Source organism: Pecten maximus, chromosome 15 (genome assembly GCF_902652985.1).
Source record: "Pecten maximus chromosome 15, xPecMax1.1, whole genome shotgun sequence".
Taxonomy (NCBI): Eukaryota; Metazoa; Mollusca; class Bivalvia; order Pectinida; family Pectinidae; genus Pecten; species Pecten maximus.
In genome coordinates this window covers 14,326,214-14,342,269 of record NC_047029.1, presented here as the reverse complement: position 1 = coordinate 14,342,269, position 16,056 = coordinate 14,326,214, and the positions used below count along the sequence as shown (strand labels likewise).

At 35.9% G+C, this 16,056-nt stretch overlaps 1 protein-coding gene across 2 annotated transcripts in view; it reads right to left on the bottom strand.

The window, feature by feature from the left end:
- The window catches only part of LOC117343218 (nucleoprotein TPR-like), a 158,981-nt gene that overhangs the window by 49,558 nt on the left and 93,367 nt on the right, over positions 1–16,056 (bottom strand). For both annotated transcript variants that reach the window (XM_033905557.1, XM_033905558.1), the window contains exons 7-9: positions 4,976–5,052; positions 4,232–4,418; positions 1,770–1,982 (exon numbers count right to left, since the gene is read on the bottom strand). In XM_033905557.1, the coding sequence (XP_033761448.1) occupies positions 1,770–1,982; positions 4,232–4,418; positions 4,976–5,052 (477 nt within the window). The remainder of the gene's footprint in view (positions 1–1,769; positions 1,983–4,231; positions 4,419–4,975; positions 5,053–16,056) is intronic.

Genomic DNA, 16,056 nt, shown 5'->3' with positions numbered 1-16,056 from the left:
ATAACTTTATGACAAGTAGCAATTTAAAGGAGTAACCCTATTTCCCCTATTTGGCCCCGCCCCTCAGGTCCCTGGGGGTTCAGAGTAAAAATTTATACAAACTCTGTTCATCTTCTGCCAAGGATGTTCCTGACCAAATTTGGTTCAAATTCATTCATAACTTTATGACTAGTAGCGATTTAAAGGAGTAACCCTATTTCCCCTATTTGGCCCCGCCCCTCAGGCCCCTGGGGGTTCAGAGTAAAAATTTATACAAACTCTGTTCCCTTTCTGCCAAGGATGTTCCTGACCAAATTTGGTTCAAATTCATTCATAACTTTATGACTAGTAGCGATTTAAAGGAGTAACCCTATTTCCCCTATTTGGCCCCGCCCCTCAGGCCCATGGGGGTTCAGAGTAAAAATTTATACAAACTCTGTTCCCTTTCTGCCAAGGATGTTACTGACCAAATTTGGTTCAAATTCATTCATAACTTTATGACTAGTAGCGATTTAAAGGAGTAACCATATTTCCCCTATTTGGCCCCGCCCCTCAGGCCCCTGGGGGTTCAGAGTAAAAATTTATACAAATTCTGTTCCCCTTCTGCCAAGGATGTTCCTGACCAAATTTGGTTCAAATTCATTCATAACTTTATGACTAGTAGCGATTTAAAGGAGTAACCCTATTTCCCCTATTTGGCCCCGCCCCTCAGGCCCCTGGGGGTTCAGAGTAAAAATTTATACAAAGTCTGTTCCCCTTCCCCCAAGGATGTTCCTGACCAAATTTTGTGAAAATCCATTCAATACTTTAGGACTAGTAGCAATTTAAAGAAAAAGTTGACGGACGACGGACGCCGGACGCCGGACGCTGCACCATGGCATAAGCTCACCGGCCCTTCGGGCCAGGTGAGCTAAAAAAATACATTGAAATCAAATTGAAAATTCTTATTATTCTCTTTATAAAACCCCCCACATATACGTTCTCTTGAAAAATAAGCTGAAAGCATGCAACTTTGAACTTGCATTTCTTTTTTCTGTTAGTATAATAAGTTTTGTGGAGTGGAGATGAACGGTTTTGAATTTGTAGCCCGGAACAGTCCAGTACAAGGAGGATAAGGAATGATCCAGTAAATAAGTGTCATCTGTTTCATTGACAAATCTAGGTCAAGTATTGAGTCACATCCTAAAAATGAGAACTACGATGGAGACAATGGAATCACAAGGCAAATATGGAAATACAACATTTCTCAAGTGAGACCATGAAACCTTTCCAGTCTTCATTCATCAACCTGCATCTCAAGAAACTTGGTGATGTAGGTTTACTGTCAGTATCAAAGAAATTGTGATGAATTAAGAATTCTTGCCATTTTTCCTGACCAAAGAAATCCCTAATAAAAAAATCAAACCTACCAATTCTTCTAAACATCTGCATGTCTGACTTCTTCATACTAAATAAACCTGCCATAAAATGCCAAGAGTATATATATGTTCTATGTGGCACTACCTAACACCCCTATAGAAAATGAATGGACTAAACTATTAACCAATACAGGTTAATCTACTTGTGTGTTAGGGAGAGTATAGGGTTGGAGAATGAAGAGTGGGGTTCACAATTAGATTATCAGATTCCTATCAATAATGGATGTTCACTATGTTTGAGTGTACAAACATAGATCTTGTTCTAGTTCAGGAGAGGTTACACAAAGATAAAGACCATTGATGTAAACCTCAAACACAACACTGTCCCCACTGGTTCCAGTTGGGACTACTGAGCCACATGAGACCTCTTACCTGTTTTGGATTCGACCTTGGCCTGGAAGTCAAGAATTTTTTCCTCATATGTTTTCTGGAGGTCCTCCATATCGTGTTGCATTTTCTCCACTTGCTGCGTGTTGGATGCCATGGTTTCCGTACGTAGAGCCAGAAGTTGTTCGTACTCTGTAAGCATTGCAGCACGAAGTGTAACAATCTCCTCTCGCTGAGCCTCCAAAGTCTGTCGTACATCTGACATAAAATGTATAATATAGACAATGGTTGTATTACATTACAAATTGTACATATATAATTGTGTAAGTGTCCCTCTCCATGTAGGTTAAGGTGGTATGCTCTATTACGAACTGTACAAATGTAATAAAGAACTATTTCCCTTCTGATGTAGGGTTTTCCTGGTTAAGGTAATAATCATGCTATGTTATAAATTGTAGTTATTTCCCTTCAGATGAAACATTAAATTTAACAAAGTCCTCACCATGATAGTATCACAGACAAAACCTTATTCAACAAAATTGTCTTTTCCAGACAGTTTCACTAAAGATTGAGTTTCACTAAACATTGTGAAAAGTTAATTTCTAGCCTGATATTAGTAGCAGGAAATGAATTCATAATTTACTGATTACACTGCTGGTAATATGCTTTTCTTCAAGCCATCATGTCATTGACATGATATTATGTGTATACATCACATGTAGTCACTAATATTAATATTTCTCACAGATGTAATAATATTTACTGCCGTTTAATCTTATTTTCATATCTTCTGAACAGTATGTTGACACAACTGTTCAGGCCTAAGTAGGGATTTAACAGATTTACCTTAATTTCCCCCATTTAGCCCCGCCCCTCCAGCCTCAGGGGAGCCACACTCTCCATATATACAATCTAAAATCTCCTTGGCCAAATTATACTCCAGACTAAATTTCATCAAAATCTATTAAGGCTTCCAGGAGCAGTAGAGATTGAAAGGATCCATCTCAATAGGTGAGGCTCCCCTTGCCCTTCTGGCCCAAGGTGAGCAACACCCTCCGTTTATACAAATGCTAAGACCTTTCCCCAATAATGCTCTAAACCAAATTTCATCAAAATCTTCTAACTCATCCGAGATCTCAATGATATATGGTTGCATACAAAGTTTCGTCACATTTGTAGATATTTACTTCAGTTATTGTGTTTACAAGTTCCAAAAATAACATTATTACCAAGGGCAATAACTCTGTAAGTTAAAGTCAAATAATTTCCATTTTCGAACTCGTCCAAGATCTTGTTGATAACTGACTGCATACAAAGTTTCATCAAACTTGCTATTTTGATATTTACTCAAGTTATCGTGTTCATAATGTAATTATTGATGGACGGATGCCACGGTATGGCATAAGGTCACCTTGGTCCTTTGGACCAGGTTAGCTCAATATACGTATCATACAGGTCATTGATAAGAACTTTAGTTAAAAATATATCAAATAAACCTAAAGTCATCTATATTCGGTTTTTATTGTGCATAAATTATTACAGTATATCAAAGATGATGTTGAACTTTTAGAGTTAAAAAATAACTTATATCACACCTGACTGAGTAAATGTGATACATTCAAATAGATGAGATATTCTCTATGATCTTTATCTCTTAAATGTCCATATTTATAGTTGGAATATCACTTCATTCAACCATCGCTGAACTCAGTTGAAGAGTTGAAAAGATTTTCTTTAAACTCTCAATTGGTACACAGCTATTAGTCGTGCCTAACCTCTCACAAGAAAAGTCCCTATAGAATATGCCTCCATATCAAAATGACATACCTTTTACAGGTTATACATGCCAAAACAGACAACATTTGAATAAAATGAAAACATAATCATGTTTAAAGCTAAAACACACAACAGGAGACAGTTTGACTCCAAGGGTTAAAAATATTTTTCCAATAACTTATTTTGCTAATGGCTCAATATATATGCATGATAAATACTGTATATAATATATATGTATACATTGTTACAGGTACAAATTGATTATTCAGATTTGTTTCGTTCGTACATGTCAGACATAGGTAATTTTTTTGGTCCAAATATTTGGATATTTAACAATTTTTTTTACAAAGAATTTTCAAAAAGTAAAATGACAAGATGCCTGCAATGGACTGACCCAAACAAATAACAAGTTTGTGAGGATTATTTCAGGAAGAATTTACACAGGATGGGGGAGCTCTGGGGAACTCTCTCTTTTTTTACACCTGCTTTCCTACGTACATCATTCTATCAAATTTTAGCAGGAGTGTATATTTCATTTTTCAAGTTTTTAAACATCACTCTTTATTCTCATATATATGAAATACTTATTCCATATGTCTATTACTCAAGAAAAAAGCTACAAATGTCAGAAACACATTTTCGTTAGGGACTTGCTTCTGACAGCAGCTGGTTGTGCGAGTCCTCTTAACTATTTATTCATATGTATGGTAATGGCCGTTACATTTATTTACCTTCCACTCTATCCAGCACCTTTTCTCGCTCTTCCACCTGTTGATATTCCTCCCCAGTAACAGGCATGGAATGGATACTTTCTGTTTCTGTATCCCCATCTTCTGACTCCGTGGTTAGGGGCTTCTGTTTCTTCCTTGGAGTGTGCCGTCTAATCTCGGCACCTTTTTCCAGATCCTCCGAAATTTTCTACAAAACAAAACATGTGAATTTAAGTCAGAATAGAAAGTGTAGAAACATACAGTTAATGGCTTTGTGTTGTGGCCCCTCTCCATTTAGCTTTCTAAGGTATTGTCCAGACATATATATATAAGTTAAAAAATATAAATATTGCAAACTACACTTAAAATACAAATAAACGTCACTTTCAAAGTATAAAATATACATTTAAACAATTGCAAATTGCAATTTTCTAAACTTATATGACAGAAACAACACCACTCTATAAAATATTTCAAACATAAAATCGTAAGGATTACAACATACTGTTTACCTTTGTTTCTATATTCCCCATTTAGGCCATATTTCTTAGTTTCTTACAAAGATGTCCACCATTACTTGTAAATAGCCCCTGACCTCATGGCTTGTATTATGGCCATATAACATTTCGTAGTTATATCGCTGGTCATGGTGTGCTTAGCCAGAATTACTGGACAGTTGATCTGTTTGACCACTGTCTATTTAATGACTTAAAGGTGAATCGTTTTTTTAAAAGTCCGGATTAAAAAATTTTGACCTGGACTTACCTCAACAAGTTTACGGTGCTCATTGCTGAGTTTCTCATTCAGATTCTGGATATAAGCTGCTCTCGACTGCTCCGAACCTTTGGTAAATACAGAACCGAAAAAAGTCACAAACTTGGCCATTTGATGAGGGAGATGTCACACAAATACATGTTAAAGTTCAATAAACGTCATGAGAGTTGAAACAGAAATCAGAAGCTGTTCTCAAATCACGTACAATCTTGTCTGATAAGATTAAATCTCCGTCACAGCTGACTTAGCAAAATTGGAGAGTCAATCAGTTTGTCAGGCGAGGTTTAAATCTAAGGATATATGTGACTTTGTTGTTGGTTGTCGTATGTACACCACAGGATAATGTGATTTATGTACTTGGTATATATTGGAAAATATTTAACACCTGAGGTAACGAGATATATACAGGTAAGCTGTACACAGCTGGCGATAGATATATAGATTATATGTAAATCAGGCAGCAAATTCTGCAACAAATCACATTTACACCTCTGATGCTGAAATAAGCCATATACCCTTTTGAAATTAAAATAAAATGTTTTTCATAGATGCTGAACAAATTCAGACACCTTTATAAAAGTTTCAGTGATGATAAAACAACATATTTTCTCCAATTATGATAAATTAACTAAAATGTTTTAAAGATAGAACACTAAATGTTGACTACAAAGGCTGAATACATTCCTGAACTTTAATGTGCATTGGGAAACTACAATAGGTTCATACAATTATGAAAATTGCTACATTTTCTCTTAAACAAGAGATCCTTGATCTACATCAATCCTATGAAAGACTGATCTTTTTTCTTTCCTTTTTTTCTAATTTTCCCTTCTTTCCCCTCTTCCTCTAAATCTCTTAATTATTTGATAACACAGAACCTACTCTAAGATCTATGAAATCAACAAATTTTTACTGCCAAAATCAAAGATGGCTGCTTTTCACTCGTTCTGTTTTCCGGATCAGACTCAAACTTGAATGTGCACAACTAGGAAATATGGGCAACATACATGCGATGCTCAAGGAATATCCCTCCAGTACTTTTCCAGAATTAGTGATAACAAACTTTGACAAACATAATCCAAGATAGCCACTTTTTTTTTCAGATGATCTAAAAACTTAATGAAGCTCTTTTAAATGAAATAAAGCATGGAATAAATACATTTGTATTGTATGATATATATAGATTACATTGTATGCAGTATACGGTCACTTAAACATACTGTATAAATAAAACATACATGATATAAATTTTAGTATAAAAGCAGGCGTTCATTTAGAAGTCCATAAAGATGGCATTAAAAAAGAGAGTATGATTCCCTCAACCTTTCATGCATTAATATTTATATGTATAATTGTGGTCCTTTAAAGGCTAAACCATTTTTTTATGATTTGTACCAATTATTAGTAACCCATACTTGTTTTGTTTATATGCATTATACTGTGGCTTTAAAATATTATGAAATATTTGCATATTAAATAGCTAAATCAGCAAAATTATATCTGTGTGTACAATTGTTACTGTGAAAATACCAATCTGTCGTGGCTGATTAGCAATTCCTCACAACAAAGTCGTGTCAAGTTGTGAAATTATGAAGATAATCGGACAATTATCATTCATAATTGAAATGCACAAAGATGAAATCATTGATAATTAAAAAAGAATTATAGCAGCAATTAACCAGCATCACCAATTTCATGCAAATATCTTTTTTTTTTTTTTAATCTACCTAAAATTGCACCTTCTTCCCACACACCTATCATTTCTATAAAGCTTAATCAGTTTCAGATTTTCAACTTGTCTAAAAATAAGATATTACTGTTGTTGTTTTATTTATTTATTTATTTTTGGATTGCTCATGTTTTTCTATATCTATATTCTTATTTCACCATTCATTCTTCATGAAAAATAACTGTTAAAAAATGTACTTATTAAATTTCAAACAAAACTAAAACACAGAAATTTATCTAAAATAGGATTAGCCAAACATTATAGATATAAATACAACTATACTCAAGGGAGATAACTCTCGCAATAATCTAAAATCTATGTTATAGCTTGATATAAAATCTTAAATAAACATGAAACTACCGTATAAAATTCTAGACAGGGACCTAGAAACAAATTAGCAATATGTGATCCTTTACCCCTTTGTGAACACAATAAGCTGTTCCACCCTTTGACAGGTCTGTCTAACTTGTAGATTATAGGGTGAATACTAATTACTAATGATGCAGGTTTGTGCACAGAAAGAAAAGTTCTGAAATTCTGGACCTTCTATTTAGCCTTAGGAATATTGAAAACAGAACTGACTGGTTTATTGATATCAGTAAATAATCTAAGAAAATTTAGTCATGATCAAAACCTGTGCTGTGTGCATAAAATAACAGAACTTTTACTTAATTCATTTTCAAAATTCTTTGCCAAATAACTCTTTATTTCTTAATTGACCAATCAGAATTCTGTTTACAAATGGGCATCAAGGTCCTCAGAAAGCTTGAGGAGGAGACAGAAGACTTACCACAAGGGAGAGAAACTTCAATTGTCTGCACAACTATACAGAGTAGAGAACAGAATCAGGCCCAAAACCACATAATTAAAACATATCTGGAAACTAAAGGGTGTGCTGTTCAAAGCCTTCATAGCATTGTAAACCATTTAATTAAATAAACCATTATGATTAGTCAAAATTTCTGAATGGTCTTTTTAAAACCATCAAGAATAAATAAATTGCAAAAGTTATCTGATCAATTTTCATAATTCCTTGAAATGTTCAGATTATTTTTAAGATATTTTCTTTAAATAACAATTATAAGCCTCACTTTTGTGTTAAACACAGAGGATCTACGATATTTTATCACAAAAACATAGTCTGTTTTATTTGAAATACATGTAACTCTATACTGTGTGATCATATAGGTGCTGTGTACGAGGGAACGAAATTGAGGACTAGAAAGTAAGTAAGTATATGAATATAAAACAATAGGGAATAGAAAGGCAGTTTTAGTTTTTTTTTCCAGTAATTGTGTTTTTCAGTAATTGTGCTTCCTGGATGTTTTACTGATGATCATCTCATTTTCAGGAATTTTATTGACTTTGAAAGACAGTGGTTGCGTTTTCGTTCAACTGAAGAATGCAGAATTACTTTTCACCTGTTCAATTGAATTGGCATAGTATGATTTAGGGTTAGTAAGATCAGCTTATCTTGGTGTTCAAAATGTGAATGTTTCCTCCTATACCAATGATTTGGATCATGATTAGATTTTTTTGTTAGAAGAAGCTTGTCTCCGAATTTCATTGTTTGTTGCGTAATAATGGGCCTACCTTATCCGTTTCTGTGATTTGTTGCGTAATAATGGGCCTACCTTATCCGTTTCTGTGATTTGTTGCGTAATAATGGGCCTACCTTATCCGTTTCTGTGATATGTTGCGTAATAATGGGCCTACCTTATCCGTTTCTGTGATTTGTTGCGTAATAATGGGCCTACCTTATCCGTTTCTGTGATATGTTGCGTAATAATGGGCCTACCTTATCCGTTTCTGTGATTTGTTGCCTAATAATGGGCCTACCTTATCTGTTTCTGTGATTTGTTGTGTAATAATGGGCCTACCTTATCCGTTTCTGTGATTTGTTGCCTAATAATGGGCCTACCTTATCTGTTTCTGTGATTTGTTGTGTAATAATGGGCCTACCTTATCCGTTTCTGTGATTTGTTGCCCAATAATGGGCCTACCTTATCCGTTTCTGTGATTTGTTGCCCAATAATGGGCCTACCTTATCCGTTTCTGTGATTTGTTGCCCAATAATGGGTCTACCTTATCCGTTTCTGTGATTTGTTGCCCAATAATGGGCCTACCTTATCCGTTTCTGTGATTTGTTGCCCAATAATGGGCCTACCTTATCCGTTTCTGTGATTTGTTGCCCAATAATGGGCCTACCTTATCCGTTTCTGTGATTTGTTGCGTAATAATGGGCCTACCTTATCCGTTTCTGTGATTTGTTGCGTAATAATGGGCCTACCTTATCCGTTTCTGTGATTTGTTGCGTAATAATGGGCCTACCTTATCCGTTTCTGTGATTTGTTGCGTAATAATGGGCCTACCTTATCCGTTTCTGTGATTTGTTGTGTAATAATGGGCCTACCTTATCCGTTTCTGTGATTTGTTACCTAATAATGGGCCTACCTTATCTGTTTCTGTGATTTGTTGCCTAATAATGGGCCTACCTTATCCGTTTCTGTGATTTGTTACCTAATAATGGGCCTACCTTATCCGTTTCTGTGATTTGTTACCTAATAATGGGCCTACCTTATCCGTTTCTGTGATTTGTTGCCTAATAATGGGCCTACCTTATCTGTTTCTTTGATTTGTTGTGTAATAATGGGCCTACCTTATCCGTTTCTGTGATTTGTTACCTAATAATGGGCCTACCTTATCCGTTTCTGTGATTTGTTACCTAATAATGGGCCTACCTTATCCGTTTCTGTGATTTGTTGCCCAATAATGGGCCTACCTTATCCGTTTCTGTGATTTGTTGCCTAATAATGGGCCTACCTTATCCGTTTCTGTGATTTGTTGAATCACACATTCATGGTACATGTATATAAACATTTCATTATTGATTGCTTTAAACCATGCAACCTCTCTATTGCTATCAGAATCTCCGTTGTTGAAACAAACTAGGTTTTACCACATCATCACTTCAGCCAACTCAACCAGCACGGCTATTTTTGTATTTCTTAGAAATGATGCCAGAACTGATCAGAAGTCTTCCTACTTTCATTTTAAGTATCAAATATTGAAACAATCAGAAATTTCACTTCCGGATTGTCAACTGAAAAATATGACTCTTAAAACAGTATTCAACGGATGAGGGCCGTTTTGCCAACCAATGAGGTGACTTTGCAATGCAGCTATCAATGAGAGTACATAAGAATGGCTTCCCCTCACACAGGCTCCGAACACTCAGTGATAAAGCAGGCTATTGTCTATGATTTAAATGGTTTTTTTTTATAATCTATCTATCTCAAATAAGCCTTTTCGACCATATAAATGCATGAATCATATTACAAAATTACAAAATACTTCACGGAAGGAGATAAGAGTAATGTGAATTTTCTATGTTGAAAATTGATATGTACGAAGTGTAATTATTATTTGTATAATGAGTTGGTCGAAAACAAATGATAGAATTATGATAGTGAAAACAAAAACAATGTAAAGCATTTTAAAAATTCATTTTTTCAACTTCAAAGCCGTCTCTCTGAAAAAACTCTGGACACCGATTTTTCATGCGAATATCTTTCTTCTTTTACATTTAATTCTACCCCTGATTTTTCTGAAACAACCCACAAAGGTCCGTCCCAGCTAGTTCTGGGGTATTCTATTGATCAGGTTCTCCTTTAGGTCACTAATCAGGATCTTTCCTAATGACAACAAGGGTTTCGCGGTAACTTTGAATCTAGTCTGTCAACTTAAGCTGCTCTATGAAATCAGAGCATTCATCTTCTTAAAATGAATATTAAGCTTTTTATTACCATGTCAGAATATGCCATAGAGTGATGTATCCCGCACCCCTCAGTTTATAAGATGGCCTTGAACAACAAAAATAATTAAAAACACCCCCACAGTTTTTAAGATGGCCTTGAACAACAAAAATAATTAAAAACACCCCCACAGTTTAAAAGATGGCCTTGAACAACAAAAATAATTAAAAACACCCCCACAGTTTTTAAGATGGCCTTGAACAACAAATATAATTAAAAACATCCCCACAGTTTTTAAGATGGCTTTGAACAACAAAAATAATTAAAAACACCCCCACAGTTTTTAAGATGGCCTTGAACAACAAATATAATTAAAAACATCCCCACAGTTTTTAAGATGGCTTTGAACAACAAAAATAATTAAACAAGAGGCCCATGGGCCTTGACAGTCATCTGACTTCACCAGACCCTAGTACTATTGTAGTATACATGTATACTCAGTAGTAGTATAGTGGTAGACAACAATTGAAATTGTACAATATTGTATGTTGGCCATGGTGCCGGCTTGGATTAGAGATCAACCCAAAACATAATAACACTTGGTCAGGACCATTTTAGTATCATTTCAGGCAAGTTTGAGTTAAAACCAACTGGTGGAACTAAAATTTGAAATGTCACTGTATTTCAAAATGGCAGCCATTGCAGCCACCTTGGAATTTCAGACTGAACTGAAAAATAACAAAAATTGGTGAAGACCGTCTCTGGATCATTTCAGGAAAGTGAGAGCTATCAAATCCCACTGGTGAAATTCAATAAAAAAAAAAAATGAGCATGAAAGAAACGAAGGAATTAGCTTCCAATTTGGTTATCACAATAAATGATTTTTTCACAACTAACATGAGGCTTTACTGATAAGGATAGAGGTCACAATAAGTTAACACACACCTTAAAGACCTAGTGTCAAAGTAGGGTAGCATACACCCTTAAGTTATAAAAGGTAACATACACCCTTCGGTCTCCTTGTCACAGTAAGATATAGCATACATCCTCTAGTCTCCATGTCACAGTTAAGTAGCATAAACCCTTGAGTCTCCATGTCACAGTTAGGTAGAATACATCCTCAAGAATATGTCACAGTTAAAGCAGCATAATTCCTTGGGTCTCCATGTCACAGTAAGGTAGCATACATCCTTAAGTCTCCATGTCACAGTTAAATAGCATACATCCTTAAGTCTCCATGTCACAGGTAGGTAGCATACATCCTTAAGTCTCCATGTCACAGTTAGGTAGCATACATCCTTAAGTCTCCATGTCACAGTAAGATAGACTACATCCTTATAAGTCTCCTTGTCACAGTAAGATAGACTACATCCTTAAGTCTCCATGCCACAGTTAGGTAACATACATCCTTAAGTCTCCATGTCACAGTAAGATAGACTAAATCCTTATAAGTCTCCCTGTCACAGTAAGATAGACTACATCCTTAAGTCTCCTTGTCACAGTAAGATATACTACATCCTTAAGTCTCCCTGTCACAGTAAGATAGACTACATCCTTAAGTCTCCTTGTCACAGTAAGATATACTACATCCTTAAGTCTCCTTGTCACAGTAAGATAGACTACATCCTTATAAGTCTCCTTGTCACAGTAAGATAGACTACACCCTTATAAGTCTCCCTGTCACAGTAAGATAGACTACATCCTTATAAGTCTCCTTGTCACAGTAAGATAGACTACACCCTTATAAGTCTCCTTGTCACAGTAAGATAGACTACATCCGTATAAGTCTCCTTGTCACAGTAAGATAGACTACATCCTTATAAGTCTCCTTGTCACAGTAAGAAAGACTACACCCTTATAAGTCTCCTTGTCACAGTAAGATAGACTACATCCGTATAAGTCTCCTTGTCACAGTAAGATAGACTACATCCTTATAAGTCTCCTTGTCACAGTAAGATAGACTACATCCTTATAAGTCTCCTTGTCACAGTAAGATAGACTACATCCTTATAAGTCTCCATGTCACAGTAAGATATACTACATCCTTAAGTCTCCCTGTCACAGTAAGATAGACTACACCCTTATAAGTCTCCTTGTCACAGTAAGATAGACTACATCCTTATAAGTCTCCTTGTCACAGTAAGATAGACTACATCCTTAAGTCTCCCTGTCACAGTAAGATAGACTACATCCTTATAAGTCTCCTTGTCACAGTAAGATAGACTACATCCTTATAAGTCTCCTTGTCACAGTAAGATAGACTACATCCTTAAGTTTCCTTGTCACAGTAAGATAGACTACATCCTTAAGTCTCCTTGTCACAGTAAGATAGACTACATCCTTAAGTCTCCATGTCACAGTAAGATAGACTACATCCTTATAAGTCTCCATGTCACAGTAAGATAGACTACATCCTTATAAGTCTCCTTGTCACAGTAAGATAGACTACATCCTTATAAGTCTCCTTGTCACAGTAATATAGACTACATCCTTAAGTCTCCTTGTCACAGTAAGATAGACTACATCTTTAAGTCTCCTTGTCACAGTTAGGTAGCATACATCCTTAAGTCTCCTTGTCACGGTAAGATAGACTACACCCTTATAAGTCTCCTTGTCACAGTAAGGTAACATACATCCTTACGTCTCCTTGTCACAGTAAGATAGACTACACCCTTAAGTCTCCTTGTCACAGTAAGATAGACTACATCCTTAAGTCTCTTTGTCACAGTAAGATAGACTACATCCTTATAAGTCTCCTTGTCACAGTAAGATAGACTACATCCTTATAAGTCTCCTTGTCACAGTAAGATAGATTACATCCTTAAGTCTCCTTGTCACAGTAAGATAGACTACATCCTTATAAGTCTCCTTGTCACAGTAAGATAGACTACATCCTTATAAGTCTCCCTGTCACAGTAAGATAGACTACATCCTTATAAGTCTCCTTGTCACAGTAAGATAGACTACATCCTTATAAGTCTCCTTGTCACAGTAAGATAGATTACATCCTTATAAGTCTCCTTGTCACAGTAAGATAGACTACATCCTTAAGTCTCCCTGTCACAGTAAGATAGACTACATCCTTATAAGTCTCCTTGTCACAGTAAGATAGACTAGCTACATCCTTATAAGTCTCCCTGTCACAGTAAGATAGACTACATCCTTAAGTCTCCCTGTCACAGTAAGATAGACTACATCCTTATAAGTCTCCTTGTCACAGTAAGATAGACTACATCCTTATAAATCTCCTTGTCACAGTAAGATAGACTACATCCTTATAATAAGTCTCCTTGTCACAGTAAGATAGACTACACCCTTATAAGTCTCCTTGTCACAGTAAGATAGACTACATCCTTAAGTCTCCATGTCACAGTAAGATAGACTACACCCTTATAAGTCTCCTTGTCACAGTAAGATAGACTACATCCTTATAAGTCTCCTTGTCACAGTAAGATAGACTACATCCTTAAGTCTCCTTGTCACAGTAAGATAGACTACACCCTTATAAGTCTCCTTGTCACAGTAAGGTAACATACATCCTTAAGTCTCCCTGTCACAGTAAGATAGACTACATCCTTATCAGTCTCTTTGTCACAGTAAGATAGACTACATCCTTATAAGTCTCCTTGTCACAGTAAGATAGACTACATCCTTATAAGTCTCCATGTCACAGTAAGATAGACTACATCCTTATAAGTCTCCTTGTCACAGTAAGATAGACTACATCCTTAAGTCTCCATGTCACAGTAAGATAGACTACACCCTTATAAGTCTCCCTGTCACAGTAAGATAGACTACATCCTTAAGTCTCCTTGTCACAGTAAGATATACTACATCCTTAAGTCTCCTTGTCACAGTAAGATAGACTACATCTTTAAGTCTCCTTGTCACAGTTAGGTAGCATACATCCTTAAGTCTCCTTGTCACAGTAAGATAGACTACATCCTTAAGTCTCCATGTCACAGTAAGATAGACTACACCCTTATAAGTCTCCCTGTCACAGTAAGATAGACTACATCCTTATAAGTCTCCTTGTCACAGTAAGATAGACTACATCCTTATAAGTCTCCTTGTCACAGTAAGATATACTACATCCTTAAGTCTCCTTGTCACAGTAAGATAGACTACATCTTTAAGTCTCCTTGTCACAGTTAGGTAACATACATCCTTAAGTCTCCATGTCACAGTAAGATAGACTACACCCTTATAAGTCTCCCTGTCACAGTAAGATAGACTACATCCTTAAGTCTCCTTGTCACAGTAAGATATACTACATCCTTAAGTCTCCTTGTCACAGTAAGATAGACTACATCTTTAAGTCTCCTTGTCACAGTTAGGTAGCATACATCCTTAAGTCTCCTTGTCACGGTAAGATAGACTACACCCTTATAAGTCTCCTTGTCACAGTAAGGTAACATACATCCTTACGTCTCCATGTCACAGTAAGATAGACTACATCCTTATAAGTCTCCTTGTCACAGTAAGATAGACTACATCCTTATAAGTCTCCTTGTCACAGTAAGATAGATTACATCCTTAAGTCTCCTTGTCACAGTAAGATAGACTACATCCTTAAGTCTCCTTGTCACAGTAAGATAGACTACATCCTTATAAGTCTCCTTGTCACAGTAAGATAGACTACATCCTTATAAGTCTCCTTGTCACAGTAAGATAGACTACATCCTTAAGTCTCCTTGTCACAGTAAGATAGACTACATCCTTATAAGTCTCCTTGTCACAGTAAGATAGACTACATCCTTATAAGTCTCCTTGTCACAGTAAGATAGACTACATCCTTACGTCTCCTTGTCACAGTAAGATAGACTACATCCTTATAAGTCTCCTTGTCACAGTAAGATAGACTACATCCTTATAAGTCTCCATGTCACAGTAAGATAGACTACATCCTTATAAGTCTCCTTGTCACAGTAAGATAGACTACATCCTTATAAGTCTCCTTGTCACAGTAAGATAGACTACATCCTTATAAGTCTCCTTGTCACAGTAAGATAGACTACATCCTTATAAGTCTCCATGTCACAGTAAGATAGACTACACCCTTATAAGTCTCCTTGTCACAGTAAGATAGACTACATCCTTAAGTCTCCATGTCACAGTAAGATAGACTACATCCTTATAAGTCTCCTTGTCACAGTAAGATAGACTACATCCTTAAGTCTCCTTGTCACAGTAAGATAGACTACATCCTTAAGTCTCCTTGTCACAGTAAGATAGACTACATCCTTAAGTCTCCATGTCACAGTTAGGTAGCATACATCCTTAAGTCTCCTTGTCACAGTTAGGTAGCATACATCCTTAAGTCTCCATATCACAGTTAGGTAACATACATCCTTAACCCTTACCACGCTGTGCAATATTACTATAGTATATGCCTGGCCGCTGCATTCTTTTTACCTAAGTACTAAATCCGTCATGTATGATGTTCAATCTGTAATCACTTTTTTATTTGTTGTCTCAGTTGAAAATGTTATGTAAGAAAATTGTTTATCAGATCCTGCTCTTTCCACCTGTGTAAATTTTGATGAGGTAAGATGATCCTTTTTACCTGTACAGGCAGGTAAAGTTAA